General features: G+C 48.8%; 2 protein-coding genes across 4 annotated transcripts in view; one reads left to right on the top strand and one right to left on the bottom strand.

Moving 5' to 3' along the window:
- Window positions 1-20,327, top strand: part of LOC135394933 (endothelin-converting enzyme 1-like) — a 123,665-nt gene that overhangs the window by 83,359 nt on the left and 19,979 nt on the right. Inside the window, exons 1-2 of one of the 3 annotated variants that reach the window (XM_064626017.1) lie at window positions 13,861-14,029; window positions 16,520-18,530. The exons of 1 other annotated variant lie outside the window; for it this stretch is intronic. In XM_064626017.1, coding sequence (XP_064482087.1) covers window positions 16,921-18,462 — 1,542 coding nt within the window. In that variant the 5' untranslated portion in view covers window positions 13,861-14,029; window positions 16,520-16,920 and the 3' untranslated portion in view covers window positions 18,463-18,530. Of the gene's footprint in view, window positions 1-13,860; window positions 14,030-16,519; window positions 18,531-20,327 lie in introns of those variants that run through there. One more of the 3 variants, XM_064626016.1, reaches the window with a different exon arrangement.
- LOC135396235 (endothelin-converting enzyme 1-like) lies at window positions 1,432-8,503 on the bottom strand. The gene is made up of 2 exons (XM_064627261.1): window positions 8,349-8,503; window positions 1,432-3,622 (listed from the first exon to the last, which is right to left on the bottom strand). The coding sequence occupies exons 1-2, from the start codon at window positions 8,418-8,420 to the stop codon at window positions 1,502-1,504; spliced, it is 2,193 nt and encodes a 730-aa protein (XP_064483331.1). The 5' UTR covers window positions 8,421-8,503; the 3' UTR covers window positions 1,432-1,501.

The raw sequence follows: 20,327 nt of genomic DNA on the forward strand, positions 1-20,327 counted from the left end.
GTGGCGAAATAAAATGACCTCGCTTTGATTAATGACAGTTAAAAAGTCATCAGCGGTTGGACTTGAATCCATACACCCCGATTGCGGTAAGGTTGGTTGTGGGCAGAGCTAATGAGTTGGTACGTGTGAACGTGGAAACTGTACCGTCTTGAAGTTGGTCCAAAGACGTTGCTTCCAGTTGGTGCTGAAAATCGGCCTGTGTGAACGCCCCCTAAGCAATACAACATCAGTCGCACAAAATTCTCAATTGGGCGAGTTTGTTGAATCCTCTTCTTCTGCACAACTATCTGCCGAGGGCGCAAAGCAAAGCGGGGAAATATGGTTGCTAATGAAATGGACATGGCACGTACACAGGACGTACTCCTACGAACCAGGAGATTCCAGGAAACATCCGAAACAGCACAATGTACTGAAAGTCGAGTGCAATAGGGGTGGACGGGTAGGTGGAAGGCCTGGTGAAACTAAGGAACATTGATAAGACACGCACCGTCCTTTCAGTATATTGTGGGATGAGGCATTTGTTCGTATTTCAAAGCTCCTCAGTCGTTGCGCTCATTCTCGTGTATACTGGAAGTACAAAAGTGACATTTTTACTCCACCAGATAAATGGATTTTTCCCGCATTCCGCTTTTGTGATTTCTGCTATATCCATGGTTACTGAGGCCTTCAGACATACGAAAATTAAGAGAGACAAAGCGGGGTAGTTGGTACAAGTTCATATCGGCTTACTGCAGCAAAAGACGCGGACAGAGAGTTAGAACATAGAAGAGACAAACCACCTGCAGGGTGCATAAGTATATGTACACCTACGGGGTACATAATTTATTGAATCTGGGTGAACTCTCAAGGTCAGGAATATGACTGGAACGCCTTCTAGGCTACACTCTTAAAAATGAACTTCACCGCATAGCACGCTCTTAGCCAACCATCATCTCGAATGATATCGTTATCTGCCCTGATTTGTTGAAAACGGGGGGCGTACGCCTTTTTTGTGACAATTATGAACAGCATAAGTGTCACAAAAAAGGCGTACGCCTCCCATTTTCAACAAATCAGGGCAGATAACGATATCATTCGAGATGATGGTTGGCTAAGAGCGTGCTATGCGGTGAAGTTCATTTTTAAGAGTGTACCACGTGGTAAACCTCTGACCTTATGACGTGTACTGGGTCTGATATGCCCTTGATGACGCACAATGTTTGTTCTACAAATACTTCCTCTTCCAATAAACTTCATTTAGTTGAGAGACTGCAGGTGGTTTGTCTCTTCTATGTTCTAACTCTTTGTCCGCGTCTTTTGCGGCAGTAAGCCGATATGAAATACGAAAATTAGGCTGATCCAGGTGCCTGTTGGGTCTCCTTGCCATCTGACGGAAAGTCAACCATTCCCCAAACTTCCAAGATTCCTGGAAATAATCGAAATACAAAGAAGTGAAACATTTGTTCGGATTTCATTTACTGCATTTCCTCTGCGTCAATCACCTCATTCTTAGGTGCCGGAACTACCAAAAGGAACATTTTTGCGGTGGATTCATCGGCGAACCGTCACCGCAAGAGAAAGTTTTGCTGAAATGCGCAGAGTTCGCGAGAGGAAGATTGCACCTTTGACCTTTCGGTGGATGAGTTGCAAAAGGCTGCGCTGGAAACAGATCTGCGCAATAGAAAAGACAGGTAGCGACGTAGAAGATCTGGTCGCTGGTCAGGCCTTTCACATTGCCGAGATGAACCTGGGATTTTTTAGCAGCCTTTAGGTACGCCCTGAGGAGGGATCCCTTAGAAAGTACGTCTGCCTGGTACTCTAGCTTTTGCACAGTGTAATTCCCGTATCCTCCAGTTTGGTTAATGAATTCCAGATAACAGCGTTCTAGAATCTTGAACTCCTCCGTGCTCTTTTGCGTAAACCAGGGTGTGATGTCCCCTTTGCCGTCGTACCGTCGGCCGTTTACATCGAAGCCATGCATCATCTCGTGCGCCACGGTATCCCCTAGTGAGCCATAGTTCACTTCAGGTGGACCTCCCATGTTAAAATAGGGTGACAATAGTAACGGGATACTCATTTGAGCAAAGTTGGCTGCGGGGATGTAAAAAGCGTTCGCGTCATATGTATTCACAGCAGACTGTACTTGGTAGAAATAATCCCTGTAATCGTCCTCTACACCTTTCCAGTATCTCTCAGTCAGAAATTCTTCAATGCTCAGAACATCCCGAACAAAGGGGCCGCTTAAGTCGGGGAGTTCCTCATAAAACTCGTCGGCTTTTTCCGATGAGTTCAACCGTGGCGCCAGTCCGAGGCTGAACCTCATCGAGGAAACCTTTTCCACAGCTCCCTCCCGTGTTTCGTCGTCTAGCCACGATGAGGTTCGGAAGGTTTTCACAATTTCGCTACGGATTGCTTCGTTCATTTCTTCGATGGCTCTAATTCTCTCATCGTAACCGGCTTTAAATGACGCGCCGTGGGCCACAGCGTTTGGGAGTTTCTGTACGGTGTATTGCAGGCAATCAAAGACGCCGTAAAGGACTACATAAAAGTAGAAGGCAGCCCTCCAGGCGAAGAATACTCTCATTTCGTTTTCCGACACTTCCCTTTGCTTCCCGAAAAGGCGGTAGAATAAGTGTAAGTCAGCCTCTGTGGTGTGTATGAGTTTCGTTCGCAGCGCCGGTGGAGCGTAGCGCCGAAGTGCCTCCAACCAATCTTTAGACAACTCGCCCTCCTCTTGAGCTACTTTCCGTAATTCCATCACCCTGACGCTGGAGTTTGATATTGGGTTCACACTTGTCTGGGACATTTCGCCAGCTGCATGAAACATTTTCTCTAACCTCCTTATAGTCTTCACCACTTTGTCATCAATGGGCGTTGAATACACTTCGGGCAAAATTGATGCAACATCCGCGTGTTGTAGTATTCTGGGTGTTTTAACTTCTTTCCGAAACGTGAAAGTTTGAGCACCGGCCTCGACTGGTTCCAAGACAAACAGCATGGGAATTTTGATCTTAAATATAAATTTGACTAGTATGTCCAATGGCTTGAATGTCATGTTCTTCGTTAAATCCATCTGGTGTTCCCCCAAGAAATCTCTGGCATCTTTCGCAAACTTTTCAGTGTCTGTTTCTCGGCAGTGTTTGTACAGTGCAGCAGCCTTTTGAAACGCTGTTGTTCTGCTTGGAGGAATGTGTGCTCTCTCCAGATTTTGCTTTATAGACTTCAACAAATCATTTGTGTGTTCATCGGACACAACGGGAAACAGCTGTTGGTTTCTTCCACAGGCGAACTTGTAAAAGTTGTCACACGGATCTCTGTCCGTGTCTACAACTGCTTCAATCAACTTGCGGACGTGTTGACAGTCATCGGTGTTACAAACTTTTTTGTACGTCGGGGATGTGCTTTCTGCCGGGCCAACGTCATTATCCGTGTAGTCTTCCTCGCTGACGTCATAAGGCTTCATGGGGAATTTAGGCATGGAGATATGCCCAGGTAATGATGTGTTGCCCTTCTCCTTGGGCGTCTCACGCTCCTTGTTGCTGTAGAGGAAAGCCCCGATGGTGACTGCTACGGCTATGCTTAAGGCGATAGCAAAAATCAATGCCGGAAGACTTATCGTTGTCGAGCTGCCCTGCCCTGGGCCCTGTGGGTGGAGAAACGACAGAAGATGATTAGAATTCGTTCTGCTTCTGGAGATCTTCGTGCAAGTTACGACACTTTGTCGGAGCTCCTGCCCTCGAGTTTCAATGGCCCTTTAAGGGGCTCAACAGTTACGTCGCGTGCAACGACCTGCAGCGTGTATTGTGCTGCATCATCAGCGAGCGGAGTGTTTTATCTTCCCGTCGAGGCCTTTTTGCCGAGGCCTCGATCGATTCCTAGTCAGCACCCAATATCGGTCCAATATTGGGGCTTTCACGGTTTCATTGGACCTAGCGAGGCCCAATCAAGCCAATGAAGAACCAAGAAATGGCGATTTATTGGGTCTATCGGTGTTATCTTGACTCAACCGCAAATATGCGAAACAGTATGAATGTTAGAAAATGAGCAAAATACCATTGTTATTGTAGTTTGAGGCCGTGTCGCCCATATAATTATGCTCAGTGGACGATGGTGCTTCATTGGTGCTACATTGGTTTGCGATCAAACCAAAGTGCCAATGTAGACAACTTTGAACCAGTGCACCTTCATCGGCACTCCAGGTGGAGCATGGATAGAACTTGTATAACTTGTGGTCCCGAGAAATATTCTGGCAACAAATATTCCTTATTTGTACGGTCGATGTACTGCTAATGTTGAAATTTCTCGAGTAACACAGTTGAAGCTACGCACAAAAAATATCGGTTTTACCAGCGGCGAAGCAAAGAACGACAGTGGAGGCAGGAATCGAAATAAAATAACACGATTCTTGATAGGGATGGATATTGCTGGTATACGTTTGGCGCCTGGAATTACTTACAAATTAGTTTGACAAATTGATTGATTGACAGGTCTAACAAAAATTGATTGTAAGTTGCTAGGACGTATGCCTCTCACCGTTACGGGAGAATTATTCTCCCTTGTACACCAGTTGCGGGTTGTGCAGTGATGAAAACTTGGTAAATTTGTCAATGATTCTGGCTGTTACAGCGATGCTCCCAATGAAAGCTGCTGAGGGATGCTATAGCATATGTTTTCTTTGATGATTTGTTCTATGGAACTACCCCGACCCTATAGACCAGGTGGGATCTTACTGTCTCACCCCCGCGCGATGGCAGAGTTGGAGTATCTACACAAAAACAAAAGAAATGAAAGAAAAAAATGTAATATGATGCGTTACTTGGGTCCTGAAACGTGTTGAAATTATAGCTACCATTTATATTTTTCATTGGCCTACCACGGGCTTGCAACATTGAACCCATATTTGCAGTTTCATTGGCGCAACGTTGGAGTTGCACGGCCAATGTTGGACCTATATTAGACCAATGATGGTGTGCTGCTTCGGAATTGGCTCGATACAGCCTGCAGAATGGCTTCCCCGCGCTGGTGATTCTTCCCTCATTCTCTGTGAGGACCCCGACTACTGGGAGATGTTGGCAATAGCTCGGACACTCATTTACCCGTGTGGTGTCCAGAGATAGATTCACTTGCAGTTCTGCAAAATTATCATTCTGTATGTGCGCTGTGAAGACAAGAGATATAAATTTTCTGAAGCTGGTCAAACACTTAGGGTGATTTATATTCACAACTTCTTGTAATGGTCGCGGGAAACTTGCCAGGAGTCCTGTTAACTACCGTACCGTACCGTACCGTAGTACCCGTAAATTACGAGCGAGAGGCATCGATCTGCGCAGTGCATTTGGGGAAAACGGGAATGCATATGCTATCCAACACCTCTGCAACGTGTGTGTCAGCTTGTAAGTTGTAAGGTGTCAAGCTGCCCAAAAATTCCACAGTGCAGGTGAACACGAAAAAAAGTGCTCTACAAAAAATAAGAGAGAGACGCTATGAACACTATACAGGGTGTCCCAGAAAACGTGTCATTGAATTATAATAAAAAAACTACGGCACCTAGAATCATGCGGTCAACGGCATTTGTTCTTATTAGGTTTTTGCCACGTCCTAATGTGAATGTCATGTACTCCAAGTTTAATTATGTAAATATTTGCGAACTGAACTCAGAAATTTGCCAAGTAAATGTCGCTTTTTTACCCCACCAATATGAAGAGCATGCCGAATTCACTCAAATTCATGATAATTCACAGTGATATTCACGAGCTATCCCATCGGAAAAAATAGCCGAATATCATGCTTTCCGGAGCACCGGACCATAGCGCGCGATGACGTTTTGAGCGCAAACGCTCTCAGTGCGACGAAAGGAGGTTCCGAAGCCAGCCCACAGAGTGATAGTAGAAAAAGTAACAGTTCCTAAAATTGGGAGAGGGAAGGCATTATCTCAGCGAAAGTCGAACGTGATAAGCCGTGCCTGTTTTATCTCCTTCTGCGACGTCGGGGAGGGCTGGGTTTCCAACCTCCTTTCGTCGGACTGACAAAGATTGCGCTGAAAAATTCACCGTGCGCTATTGTGTGAGACCTCCGTACAGCATGATGTTCGGCTATTTTTTCCGATGGGATAGCTCCTGAATATCCCTGTCAATTATCATTAATTTGACTAAATTAGACACGCTCTTCACATTGGTGGGGGTAGAAAAGTGACCTTTACTAGGCAAATTTCCGACTTAAGCTCGCAAAAATTTACATAATTAAACTTGGAGTACATGACATTCACATTAGGACGTGGCAAAAACCTAATAAGAACAAATGCCGTTGACCGCATGATTCTAGGTGGCGTAGTTTTTTTATTATAATTCAATGACACGTTTTCTGGGACACCCTGTATATAACACCGCCAAGACAAAAACAAGTGTAGTCACGGACACACATGCGCACGCACAGCTCTATTTTACATTAAACATGCGCATGCAGATATACAGGGTGTTTCACCTAAAGTGATAATTCCCACTTGGCGACGTACTTGCCGGAGGATTGTGGGACCTTCGGCAATTACCTTCTGGAAACAGTTCTCGCCATTTTAACTGATCTACAGATAAAAAAAAAAGCTCTGCGCACTTTTGCAACAGACATAGTCGAAAAATTAATAAAATGGCCACAGTGGCTCGATTGTCCCAAAAAAAGAGCGCACATTAGTAGCAGGGACAGGAGGAAGTGTTCCTGCCTCTTGTTTTATCTTCCTTTCCCCCACTTTGATCTTGATGCTGGTCACAACCGTCTTATGACAACGACAAGAAAACATCTTATCACAAAGATGGCGAAACAAACGAAGTCGGGGACACTGCCTCCTCTGAACTCACATTTGCCGTGTGCTTCTTTGCGGAAACCAAGCAGGCGGGCAGGCATTTTACTTTTCCAATATTCATCTTTCTATTTTGCTCTACAAAGGGTACACTGTAAAAACAGAACTTCACCGCATAGCACGCTATGAGCCAACCATTGCCAAGAATGATAAGGTTATCGCATCTGATTCGAAGAGAGAAAGGGGCGTACGCCTTTTTGTGACAATTTTCATATATCCAAATTGCCACAAAAAGTCGTACGCCTCCCGTTGTCAACAAATCAGGCCAGATAACGATATCATTCGAGATGACGGTTGGATAAGAGCGTGCTATGAGGTGAAGTTCATTTTTAAGAGTGTACGCGGCAAAACCGCCATGTTGACGCCCACGCTTACCTTCTTACAATGCAAGAATACAGTATTCTGATTCTGCAAACTTTTTAAAACCTCTTCCGCTACGTACACTCTTAGAAATGAACTTCACCGCATGGCACGCTCCTAGCCAACCATCATCTCGACTGATATCGTTATCTGCCCTGATTTGTGAAAAACGGGAGGTGTATGCCTTTTTTGTGACAATTATGAACAGCACAAGTCACACACAAGTGTCACAAAAGTGTCACAAAAAAGGCGTACACCTCCCGTTTTCCACAAATCAGGGCAGATAACGATATCAGTCGAGATGATGGTTGGCTAGGAGCGTGCTATGCGGCGAAGTTCATTTCTAAGAGTGTATTTACTCAACTCTAAAATGTATCGCGAAGCCTATAACTGGGCTTTTGTGAGTGCATGGCGAGCTATGCATGGAAGTGCAAATTCGTAGCAGCCGATGCAGTTATCTTCACGGTCTGCACCGGATGCAGAGGGAGCTAACATTCAGTGCTCGCTAAAAGTGCCCGCGAGCGCATGCTGCACGCTAGAGTCACTAAATAAGCTACGCTTCAGAGTATCGACACTGAGCCGCCATGTTGTTTCGGATGACCTCCAGCGCCATCCATTTAGCGCTCTTCGAAGTGTTGTCTTCTTCCACTGCTGAACTTCACCTTCATCTATTTCTACTGCCAAAATAGAGGTGGGGCTGGAGGTCATCCGAAACAACATGGCGGCTCTTTTTGCCTCAGTGTCGATACTCTGAAGCGTAGCTTATTTAGTGACTCTACTGCACGCTAATGATCAGCTTGGCATGGTTCGTTCTGTGTCCGAACAGCGAGCAAACACTGGACTGCGTTTAGTCGTTTGAACGGAAAACCGGAAAACTTCCTTTACAACGTGTTATATGCTGCTACCATCTTTATGAAAAAGACTTTCCCGCCGTAAGTTCAGAAAAGGTTGCCACTCACCGCATAAATTATGAACCCGATACAACGTGGATACGAATGGTAGTCCGCGAATGACAGCGAAATTGTTTCACCGTAGAATAAGCGACTGCCTTGCGCATGCTCCGTTAACATTTCCTGAATTGTTCGATTCGGTTTAAGACGTGACCGTGCAATGGCCGATGGCGTGACCTTTGTTTAAATGCACCGAGAGGATTGCTTACCTCTCCGTATTCCTCTTCCAGCAGTAAGGGAGCACCTGTGCCCTGGACAAGTAACTCATCCGATCTCGACATGGTTAGCCTTCGAAATGGTCAGTTCGTTCCACCGCTAGGCACAGTGACCACACGTAGAATGATCTTCCTCCTCACTGGCGTCGGCGCAGTATGGTAATCTTCTTCTTCTTCTTCCACCACTAGGAACAGTGGCCGCCAGCCACACAGGGCGATTGGCCAGGGTTTGGTGCGGACTAATCTCTAGAGGCTCATGAGACCCACGGTGACATGTTAGTAGAAGGAAGCCATAGCAGAGGGGAGGGAGGAAGCGGGAGGTACAAGATGTTTCAGAAGCGGCCGCAGATGGTCAGAAAGGCGGCGGCTCTCGACGCTATTTCAAACCGCCACTTTTCGGTGTGGGAGGCTCCAAATGACAGGATGGCGTCCAGGGAGAGGGGAACCCCTTGTCTAGCCAGCGGCTGGGCAAGGTAGATAAGGCGGGAGCGGTCGTAGAGGGGGCAGTGCAGGAGAAAGTGCTCTACAGTTTCCTCTTGACCGCAGTGGACGCACGCAGGAGAGCGGCTGACACCCGCGCGGTGCAGGTAAAAGTTCAGTGGAAGGGCTAGACAGCGCAGTCGAGTCAGCAAGACTTCTACATGACGGGAGACGCAGCGGTCAGCCTGCCAAGCGTGGGAAAGATGGGCGTACCGGGCTGGCAGAGAGCGGAGAGCGGTCAGCTCCAGCAGCCTTCTATACCTGGCTCGCGTGATAGAGGGCAGGGGCGGAAGGACGTCAATGATAGGGCCGGAGAGGGAAATTTTTGCAAGGTTGTCCGCCAACTCGTTGGGAGATAGGCCACAGTGCCCAGGAATCCATGTCAGGACCACCTCCGTGATGTGGCTAGGACTCAGGGCCTCAGTATGGTAATGCATAGTAATCGTAGTAATGCTCTTCTTCTTCCACTACTATAAGCACAGTGGCCACACAGGGCGATTGGCCATGCAGGGTTCGATTCCCGGTGCCGGCTGTGCTGTCTGGGGTTTTTCCTGGGTTTTCCTCAGACACTTTCAGACATATGTCAGCACAGTTCCCTTAGAAGTCGGCCCAGGACGCACATTCCCCCAGGGCGTGAGTCGTGACGTTGCCCACATACGTGAGGCCGACAACGGCAACCCTATCGTCATCACCACCACCACCATCAGAGGGGGGTAGTCACTGGGGCTCATAAGTAGAACTGGGTGCGGGTATGCGCGCGGGAACCCGCATTTACCCGAACATCGTCACGGTTTGCGGGTAAGAATTCGCGATCGCTGCGGGTAGCTGATAAAATGTTCTCCATGGCCAACTAAGCGATCCCTCTCTGCCACACGCGAACTCAGCAGTGCCCTATGTCGTTGGCCGTATAGATCCGTGTGCCAGACTGCAGTAGGCAAGAGCTGGAGGGCGAGTTGGATTACTAATGCAGACATATATGGCTCTCTGTTGAATTGCAGTTTTGGCATACGATTGAAGCCGTCCGAGACACGTAGTCAACAATTTCTATTGTTTTAAAATAGAAACAGCGGTAAAGTGGACGAGTAACATTTTACCCCCGCGGGTCCCAATGCGGGTATAAAGACACTACTGCGGGTGCGGGACGCCCAGATAAAATTCTTGCGGGTACTGTGCGGATCCAAGTTTGTTTACACGCACTCACCCCTACTCACAAGTCCCACGGCATCACACGCGGGACAAGGAGGATGGTGAAGAGGATAGGAAGTACAGTCGGTAGAATAATATGATTCCAGCCACTGTAGTAAGAAGTGAGGAGGCGAAAGCTGCGTGGTGATTCAGAAGCAGTGGCGGATGGCAAGAACGGCGGCGCCACTCGACGCTATTTCCGACAGCCATTTCTCAGTATGGGAGGCTCCAAACGACAGGATGGCGTCCAGGGAAAAGGGAACGCCTTGTCTCGCTAGCGGCTGGGCAAGGTAGTCAAGGCGGCAGCGACCGTAGAGGGGGCAGTGCCGGAGAACGTGCTTCACAGTTTCCTCTTGACTGCAATGGGCGCACGCAGGAGAGCGGCTGACACCCACATTGTCTAAATCAAAGTTCGGGGGAAGGGCAAGGCAGCACGGTCGAGTCAGCAAGACTTGGACGTGACGGGAGATGCGCCTGCTAAGCGTGGGAAAGGTGGGCTTACCGGGCTGGCAGCGAGCGAAGAACAGTCAGCTTCAGGAGCCTTCTATACACGGCTCGCGTGATAGAGGCCAGGGGCGGGAGAACGTCAATGAGAGGGCCAGAGAGGGAGATTTTAGCCAAGCTGTCCGCCAGGTCATTGGGAGGAAGGCCAGAGTGTCCTGGGATCCATGCCAGTACTACTTCGTGCTGTGGCTACAAGTCGGGGTCTGCAGGAGCTGGAACCACTCGGAGGATGGGCTCGCTAGGGCGGTGATGGCCGGTAGCGAGTCGGACAAGAGGAGGGTCTCGGAGTATGCATAGGGCACCAGTCTGAGGGCCAGTATCATGGCGAGGAGTTCGCTCTTGAACACCGAAGGCGGATCGGGCAATGACAGTCCAGCTGGGGGAAGACGACGCCGGCACCCGCCAGCTGAGCCGAAACATCGGTCGCGACGACAACGTGAGACGGTAACTGGTTGACGAGCGCCGAGAGGTGGGCTTCAAGCCTGGGAGACGGAACATAGGCAAGGCCGGGCTGGAAGGCATCGGCAACTCGCAGGGCCATGGACGAGACCGGACTGGTGGGCACAGGAAGGGCAGTCAGAGAGGTATTCAGCGAGGCCAGAAGGGATTCGAAAACAGCAACAGCGGGGTGTTGGATTTTCGGCATCGCCGTGCGGTCCACCGGGTTCAATCCCTGAGAGACTGTCTGGTGGCTAAAGGGCACTGGCAAAGCGAAAGGGAGGTGTTCACTGTGAGTAGGCGAAACCGAGTCTTCAGAGGGGGAATGCGGGCTTCGGCGTAAAGTGCTTTGTCGGCCTTATACGTGGGGAGGCCATGCAAAGGCGGAGGGCTTTACTTTCTGCTGCGAAGAGCCTGCTCAGACGATAGTCAGGGAGGTGCCACACATCCAAACTCAAGAATTTGCCCCACGTAGCACTTGTACAAGAACAGCAGGTCGCTCCTACGAATACCAAAGCGGGCGCAGCGGATGATGATGCCATTTGCGTTCGAAGCCTTCTGGCTTATGAGTTCGGCATGATGGTCCCAGTGAAGCGTGTCATCATGCAAGGCGCCTAAGTACCGCAGCAGGTTGGTGTGATGGATGGTCTGCCCGGCAACGTTCAGAACGATGGTCAAGGGTCCTCCAGTCCGGTTAGTAGGGGGGAACAGCAGTTTTCTGGACGTTCAACGTGAGATGGACGGCGCGCGAGGAGATAATCTTGCGGTCTCTCACGCAGCGTAAGACTAAGGTAACTGCTCGAGTACGGAATTCAACGATAACGCCACGACCGACCGTTCATGTCACTTTTTTATTTTATTTCTTGATGTTCTTTCAGAGCGGCCACGCGGGTCGTCACTTCGGTGCCTCTGGCTTATATACTCTCTCTTGGTCACGTGGTACAACTCTGTCAAGTGACTCGACTGTGCTCAGGAGTTTGTCTTGAAACGGCCGTTCCATGTGGTATGGTGTCCACCATGTTCAGTATCTTTTGTCAAATCAGTATACATACGGTATATCAGAACTCTTTTTGTCGCGGTATCAATATTCTTTTTTTTTTGTATTTCATGCACCTTTCAGAGTTTGATGTGCGTTCTTCTTTGTGTTGTTCCCTACTTCCCTCTGTGGTGCTTTTTTTTTTGCAATGTACCTCTCCCGGTTTGTTAACAAATGACGTCATAGTGTTCGACAGCGCCACCAATTTTGTAGCGCAAATTCTGCAAGCCAATGCTGCAAGTGCGTAGTAATGATGTTCGGTTGCCATACAACGAGAGCAACCGCTGAACACATTTGTTTAACAATACCGTTAACATTAGCGTGGTGTCGCCCTCCCTGTTATTGCCTTTGCATGGCCTCCCCACGTATATAGGGCCCACAAAGCACTTTATGCCGCATCCCCCCTCTGAAGACTCGGTTCCGCCTACTCACACGTCCCTTTCGCTTTGCCAGTGCCCTTTAGCCACCAGACAGAACCAGTCTCTGAGGGATTGGACCCGGTGAACCGCACGGCGATGCCGAAAATCCAACACCCCGCAGTTGCTGTTGTCGAATCCCTCCTGGCTTCGCTGAATACCTCTCTGACTGCCCTTCCTGTGCCCACCAGTCCGGTCTCGTCCGTCGCCCTGCGAGTTGCCGATGCCTTCCAGCCCGGCCTTGCCTATGCTCGGTCTCCCAGGCTTGAAGCCCCCCTCTCGGCCTCGTCAACCAGTTACCGTCTCACGTTGCCGTCGCGACCGATGTCTATCACGTTCTCCTGCACTGCCCCCTCTACGGTCGCTGCCGCCTTGACTACCTTGCCCAGCCGCTAGCGAGACAAGGCGTGCCCTTTTCCCTGGACGCCATCCTGTCGTTTGGAGCCTCCCATACTGAGAAATGGCTGTTGGAAATAGCGTCGAGTGGCGCCGCCGTTCTTGCCATCCGCCACTGCTTCTGAATCACCACGCAGCTTTCGCCTCCTCACTTCCTACTACAGTGGCTGGAATCATATTATTCTACCGACTGTACTTCCTATCCTCTTCACCATCCTCCTTGTCCCGCGTGTGATGCCGTGGGACTTGTGAGTAGAGGCGAGTGCGTGTAAACAAACTTGGACCCGCACAGTACCCGCGCGTGTGTAACCCGCACCCGCAAGGATTTTATGTGGGCGTCCCGCACCCGCAGTGGTGTCTCTATATACCCGCACTGGGACCCGCGGGGGTAAAAAGTTACTCGTCCACTTTACCGCTGTTTCTATTTTAAAACAATAGAAATTGTTGGCTACGTGTCTCGGACGGCTTCAATCGTATGCCAAAACTGCAATTCAACAGAGAGCCGTATGTGTCTGCATTAATAATCCAACTCGCCCGCCAGCTCTTGCCTACTGCAGTCTGGCACACGGATCTATTCGGCCAATGACATAGGGCACTGCTTAGCTCGCGTGTGGCAGAGAGGGATCGCTTAGTTGGCCATGGAGAACATTTTATCAGCTACCCGCAGCGATCGCGAATTCTTACCAGCAAGCCGTGACGATGTTCGGGTAAATGCGGGTTCCCGCGCGCATACCCGCACCCAGTTCTACTTATGAGCACCCAGTGACTACCCTCCTCGGAACCCTGCATGGCCAATCGCCCTGTGTGGCCACTGTGCTTAGTGGTGGAAGAAGAAGAGCATTACTACGATTGCTATGTATTACCATATTGCGCCGGCGCCAGTGAGGAGGAAGATCATTCTACTTGTGGCCACTGTGCCTAGTGGTGGAACAATCTCCTTTAGTGGCTCACGGCCATTATCTCATTGGTAGAAGAAGAAGAAGAAGAAGAGGGAACGAACTGACCGAAGGCTTTTGTCATCCTATCTGATCGTACCTGATATCTAAGGTCGCTTCACGCGTTACACCATGACTAGCCCTGGCCAATCGCCCTCAGTGGCTAACGGCCATTGCCCTGAGGTAGAAGAAGAAGAAGAAGAAGGCTAAACCATGTCGATGTCGGACAAGTTACTTGTCCATGGCACAGGTGCTCCCTTACTGCTGGAAGAGGAATACGGAGAGGTAAGCAATCCTCTCGGTGCATTTAAAAAAAGGTCACGCCATCGGCCATTGCACGGTCACGTCTTAAACCGAATCGAACAATTCAGGACATGTTAACGGAGCATGCGCAAGGCAGTCGCTTATTATACGGTGAAACAATTTCGCTGTCATTCGCCGACTACCATTCGTATCCACGTTGTATCGGGTTCATAATTTATGCGGTGACTGGCAACCGTTTTTGAACTTACGGAGGGAAAGTCTTTTTCATAAAGATGGTAGCAGCATATAACACGTTGTAAAGGGAACAAGTTTTTCGGTTTTCCGTTCAAACGACTAAACGCAGTCCAGTGTTTACTCGCTGTTCGGACACAGAACGAACCATGCCAAGCTGGTCATTAGCGTGCAGCATGCGCTCGCGGGCACTTTTAGCGAGCACTGAATGTTAGCTCCCTCTGCATCCGGTGCAGACCGTGGAGACAACCGCATCGGCTGCTACGAATTTCCACCATCTTGACTTCCATGCATAGCTTGCCATGCACTCACAAAAGCCCAGTTATAGGCTTCGCGATACATTTTAGAGTTGAGTAAATACACTCTCAGAAATGAACTTCGCCGCATAGCACGCTCCTAGCCAACCATCATCTCGATTCTCGAATGATATCGTTATCTGCCGTGATTTGTGGAAAACGGGAGGTGTATGCCTTTTTTGTGACAATTATGAACAGCACAAGTCACACACAAGTGCCACGAAAGTGTCACAAAAAAGGCGTACGCCTCCCGTTTTCCACAAATCAGGGCAGATAACGATATCAGTCGAGATGACGGTTGGCTAGGAGCGTGCTATGCGGTGAAGTTCATTTCTAAGAGTGTACGTAGCGGAAGAGGTTTTAAAAAGTTTGCAGAATCGGAATACTGTATTCTTGCATTATAAGAAGGTAAGCGTGGGCGTCAACATAACGGTTTTGCCGCGTGAACTCTTAAAAATGAACTTCACCTCATAGCACGCTCTTAACCAACAGTCATCTCGAATGATATCGTTATCTGGCCTGATTTGTTGAAAACGGGAGGCGTACGACTTTTTGTGGCAATTTGGATATATGAAAATTGTCACAAAAAGGCGTACGCCCCTTTCTCTCTTCGAATCAGATGCGATAACCTCATCATTCTTAGCAATTGTTGGCTCACAGCGTGCTATGCGCCAATGAAACTGCAAATATGGGTTCAATGTTGCAAGCCCGTGGTGAGCCAATGAAAAATATAAATGGTAGCTATAGTAACTAGTCTTCTTTTAATTGATTTCAACACGTTTCACGACACAAGTAAAGCAATCATATCACATTTTTTTCTTTCATTTGTTTTGTTATAATTTTTGTGTAGATACTCTGTAGATACTGTGTAGAAACTTTGCCATCGCGCGGGGGTGAGACAGTAAGATCCCACCTGGTCTAGGGTCGGGGTAGTTCCATAGAGCAAACCATCAAAGAAAACATATGCTAGCGTCCCTCAGCAGCTTTCATTGGGAGCATCGCTGTAACAACCAGAATCATTGACAAATTTACCAAGTTTTCATCACTGCACAACCCGCAACTGGTGTACAAGGGAGAATAATTCTCCCGTAACGGTGAGAGGCATACGTCCTAGCAACTTACAATCAATTTTTGTTAGACCTGCCAATCAATCAATTTGTCAAACTAATTTGTAAGTAATTCCAGGCGCCAAACGTATACCAGCAATATTCATCCCTATCAAGAATCGTGTTATTTTATATCGATTCCTGCCTCCACTGTCGTTCTTTGCTTCGCCGCTGGTAAAACCGATATTTTTTGTGCGTAGCTTCAAGTGTGTTACTCGAGAAATTTCAACATTAGCAGTATATCGACCGTACAAATAAGGAATATTTGTTGCCAGAATATTTCTCGGGACCACAAGTTATACAAGTTATATCCATGCTCCACCCGGAGTGCCGATGAAGGTGCATTGGTCCAAAGTTGTCTACATTGGCACTTTGGTTTGATCGCAAACCAATGTAGCACCAATGAAGCACCATCGGCCATTGAGCATAATTATATGGGCGACACGGCCTCAAACTACAATAACAATGGTATTTTGCTCATTTTCTAACATTCATACTGTTTCGCATATTTGCGGTTGAGTCAAGATAACACCGATAGACCCAATAAATCGCCATTTCTTGGTTCTTCATTGGCTTGATTGGGCCTCGCTAGGTCCAATAAAACCGTGAAAGCCCCAATATTGGAGCGATATTGGGTGCTGACTAGGAATCGATCGAGGCCTCGGCAAAAAGGCCTCGACGGGAAGATAAAACACTCCGCTCGCTGATGATGCAGCACAATACACGCTGCAGGTCGTTGCACGCGACGTAACTGTTGAGCCCCTTAAAGGGCCGTTGAAACTCGAGGGCAGGAGCTCCGACAAAGTGTCGTAACTTGCACGAAGATCTCCAGAAGCAGAACGAATTCTAATCATCTTCTGTCGTTTCTCCACCCACAGGGCCCAGGGCAGGGCAGCTCGACAACGATAAGTCTTCCGGCATTGATTTTAGCTATCGCCTTAAGCATAGCCGTAGCAGTCAGCATCGGGGCTTTCCTCTACACCAACAAGGGGCGTGAGACGTCCGCAAGTTGATTGAAGCAATTGTAGACACGGACAGAGATCCGTGTGACAACTTTTACAAGTTCGCCTGCGGAAGAAACCAACAGCTGTTTCCCGTTGTGTCCGATGAACACACAAATGATGTGTTCAACTCTATAAAGCAAAATCTGGAGAGAGCACACATTCCTCCAAGCAGAACAACAGCATTTCAAAAGGCTGCTGCACTGTACAAACACTGCGGAGAAACAGACACTGAAAAGTTTGCGAAAGATGCCAGAGATTTCTTGGGGGAACACCAGATGGATTTAACGAAGAACATGACATTCAAGCCATTGGACATACTAGTCAAATTTATATTTAAGATCAAAATTCCCATGCTGTTTGTCTTGGAACCAGTCGAGGCCGGTGCTCAAACTTTCACGTTTCGGAAAGAAGTTAAAACACCCAGAATACTACAACACGCGGATGTTTTGCCCGAAGTGTATTCAACGCCCGTTGATGACAAAGTGGTGAAGACTATAAGGAGGTTAGAGAAAATGTTTCATGCAGCTGGCGAAACGTCCCAGACAAGTGTGAACCCAATATCAAACTCCAGCGTCAGGGTGATGGAATTACGGAAAGTAGCTCAAGAGGAGGGCGAGTTGTCTAAAGATTGGTTGGAGGCACTTCGGCGCTACGCTCCACCGGCGCTGCGAACGAAACTCATACACACCACAGAGGCTGACTTACACTTATTCTACCGCCTTTTCGGCAAGCAAAGGGAAGTGTCGGAAAACGAAATGAGAGTATTCTTCGCCTGGAGGGCTGCCTTCTACTTTTATGTAGTCCTTTACGGCGTCTTTGATTGCCTGCAATACACCGTACAGAAACTCCCAAACGCTGTGGCCCACGGCGCGTCATTTAAAGCCGGTTACGACGAGAGAATTAGAGCCATCGAAGAAATGAACGAAGCAATCCGTAGCGAAATTGCGAAAACCTTCCGAACCTCATCGTGGCTAGACGACGAAACACGGGAGGGAGCTGTGGAAAAGGTTTCCTCGATGAGGTTCAGCCTCGGACTGGCGCCACGGTTGAACTCATCGGAAAAAGCCGACGAGTTTTATGAGGAACTCCCCGACTTAAGCGGCCCCTTTGTTCGGGATGTTCTGAGCATTGAAGAATTTCTGACTGAGAGATACTGGAAAGGTGTAGAGGACGATTACAGGGATTATTTCTACCAAGTACAGTCTGCTGTGAATACGTATGACGCGAACGCTTTTTACATCCCCGCAGCCAACTTTGCTCAAATGAGTATCCCGTTACTATTGTCACCCAATTTTAACTTGAGAGGTCCACCTGAAGTGAACTATGGCTCACTAGGATACGTCGTGGCGCACGAGATGATGCATGGCTTCGATGTAAATGGCCGAAGGTACGATACCAAAGGGGACATCACACCCTGGTTTACGAAAAAGAGCACGGAGGAGTTCAAGATTCTAGAACGCTGTTATCTGGAATTCATTAACGAAACTGGAGGATACGGGAATTATACTGTGCAAAAGCTAGAGTACCAGGCAGACGTACTTTCTAATGAATCCCTCCTCAGGGCATACCTGAAGGCTGCTAAAAAATCCAATGTCCATCTCGGCAATGTAAAAGGCCTGACCAGCGACCAGATCTTCTACGTCGCTAGCTGTCTTCTCTGGTGCGCAGATCTGATTCCAGCGCAGCCTTTTGCAAGTCATCCACCGAAAGATCAAAGGTGCAATCTTCGTCTCACGAACTCTGCGCATTTCAGCAAAACATTCTCTTGCCGTGACGGTTCGCCGATGAATCCGCCGCAAAAATGTTCCTTTTGGTAGTTCCGGCACCTAAGAATGAGCTGATTGACGCAGAGGAAATGCAGTAAACGAAATCCGAACAAATGTTTCACAGGTTTCTTTTTCGATTTCCTGGAATCTCTGGTTTCCATAGTGACAGACTTCCCGCCACATCGGGCAATGTGCACCTGGATTAGGCTAATTTCACTGTACTTGAAAACTTAAGTAACCACGTAAATTACGAAAGAAAGAGAGGAAAAAATAAAGTCCACTGCACGCACTGCGGGAAAAATACGCGATCAACGCCATTTATCCGTTAAAATAAAAGTCACTTTTGTTAGTTCCTGCATGAGAATAAGCGCAACGAAGCAGAGGAGCTTATACAAAAAATGTCTCGTGTTTTCTGGAATCTCCGGGTTCAGAGAAGTACATCCTATACTGGGTGTTTCAGTTGAATCTCCGGGCTATATTGGCAAGCATCTGTCTGATACCGGCTACAAGTTGCGCACTGTGTGAGTGAGGGGGGTAGACCAAGCGGGACAGAACAACTGGGGGTTCGTTCTTCTTCCATTATTGCCACCGAGGGCATTACACGGCTCCCCCCTCACCAGTCCTAAAAAGACAGTCCTAAAAAGGAACGGTCGACTTGTCTTGAGCCCAAGTGACGTGTTTGGTTGGCGTAACTTGATGGGGAGAGGCGTCGTCGTGGGCAAGGGGAGCGGACAAGGGAAGGCGAGGGCGACGGTGTCTGGCTTGCCGTTGATCTCTACACGCACAGTCTTGGGTGTCCAGGACAGGATGGACCGGAGTAAGGCGGCGTCAGCGCTGGTTTCCCGTGGTCGTTTCTGACGAAAGCATGCATCGCCGTGCTTTTAGGTCCTATAGCTAACGAGCCTGTGGGAGGGTTGGCATGAAGGTGGAACGGGAGTTACGTGTCGGGATAACTCCTTTAGTTCCCCGAACGTGGATGCGGTTGATCGGCGCTTGGGGTGAGGAAGTCTCCAGGAAGGCGCAGAGGGGAATCATAAACGAGCTCTGTTGGTGCGCACCGAAGATCCTGATTGACAGGAACGCGTACGTCGAGCAACGCAGAGGGACGATGTTGGGCCTAGCTTGATTGGGAGGGTGGCGCAGTGAGGGCTATCTTCAACTGGCGGCGGAGGATCTCCACCAAACCATTCGCCGCTGGGAGACTGGACCCTGGTTCGTTGTGACAGTGGATGGACGACCAAAACATGCTACCTATGTGGTCAGAATAAGGGCTTCCGCCACAGTTTGGGCTGAGATACCTGCTAAGGGAACAGCCACAGGCCACCTTGTAAACAGGTCCACACAGGTCAGGATGTACCATAACCATGGGATGTGGGTAGTGGGCCGACTATATCGACATGGACGTGGTCGAATCAGGCTCGTGGCGTAAGGAATGCGTGGACCTGGGTCTTTGTGTGCCGCCCAACTTTCGAGCCCTGGCAGGAAACAAAGGTTTTAACCCATCGCTCTACGTCCTTATGGCCAAGCGTCCTGACCAAACGTATTTTGCTGTCAGAAGCTTCTGACAAGCGCAGACACCAGGGTGGGCCAGACTATTAGCAGCGTCGAAGATGTTCCTGCGGAGTGCGACAGGAATAAGTGGACGGTTTGTACCAGTGGCTGTGCCATAAAGTAAAGACACCGTCGGCGACGGTATGGGAACAAGACAAAGCGTAAGCGAACTCTGCGGAGCAACTTGCAGTTGGCGTATCTCGGAATCATCCAGTTGAGCTGCGGCGATGTCCTCAAGACTTATCGGGCAAGGCGCGGCGATGGTGCCGATCCGAGGTAGTTATCGAGTATCCGCAGTGCTGTTATCGACACCATGCACATGACGGATATCGGTTGTGAACTCCGAAATGTAGGCGACTTTTCCC

The sequence above is a fragment of the Ornithodoros turicata genome, chromosome 5, assembly GCF_037126465.1.
Source record: "Ornithodoros turicata isolate Travis chromosome 5, ASM3712646v1, whole genome shotgun sequence".
Taxonomy (NCBI): domain Eukaryota; kingdom Metazoa; phylum Arthropoda; class Arachnida; order Ixodida; family Argasidae; genus Ornithodoros; species Ornithodoros turicata.

Coding starts and splice junctions, on each gene's coding strand:
- LOC135396235 (XM_064627261.1), bottom strand. CDS start 8,420: ATGTCGAGATCGGATGAGTTACTTGTCCAGGGCACAGGTGCTCCCTTA. Junction 3,623..8,348: donor TGGAAGAGGAATACGGAGAG/GTAAGCAATCCT, acceptor CTCCACCCACAG/GGCCCAGGGCAGGGCAGCTC.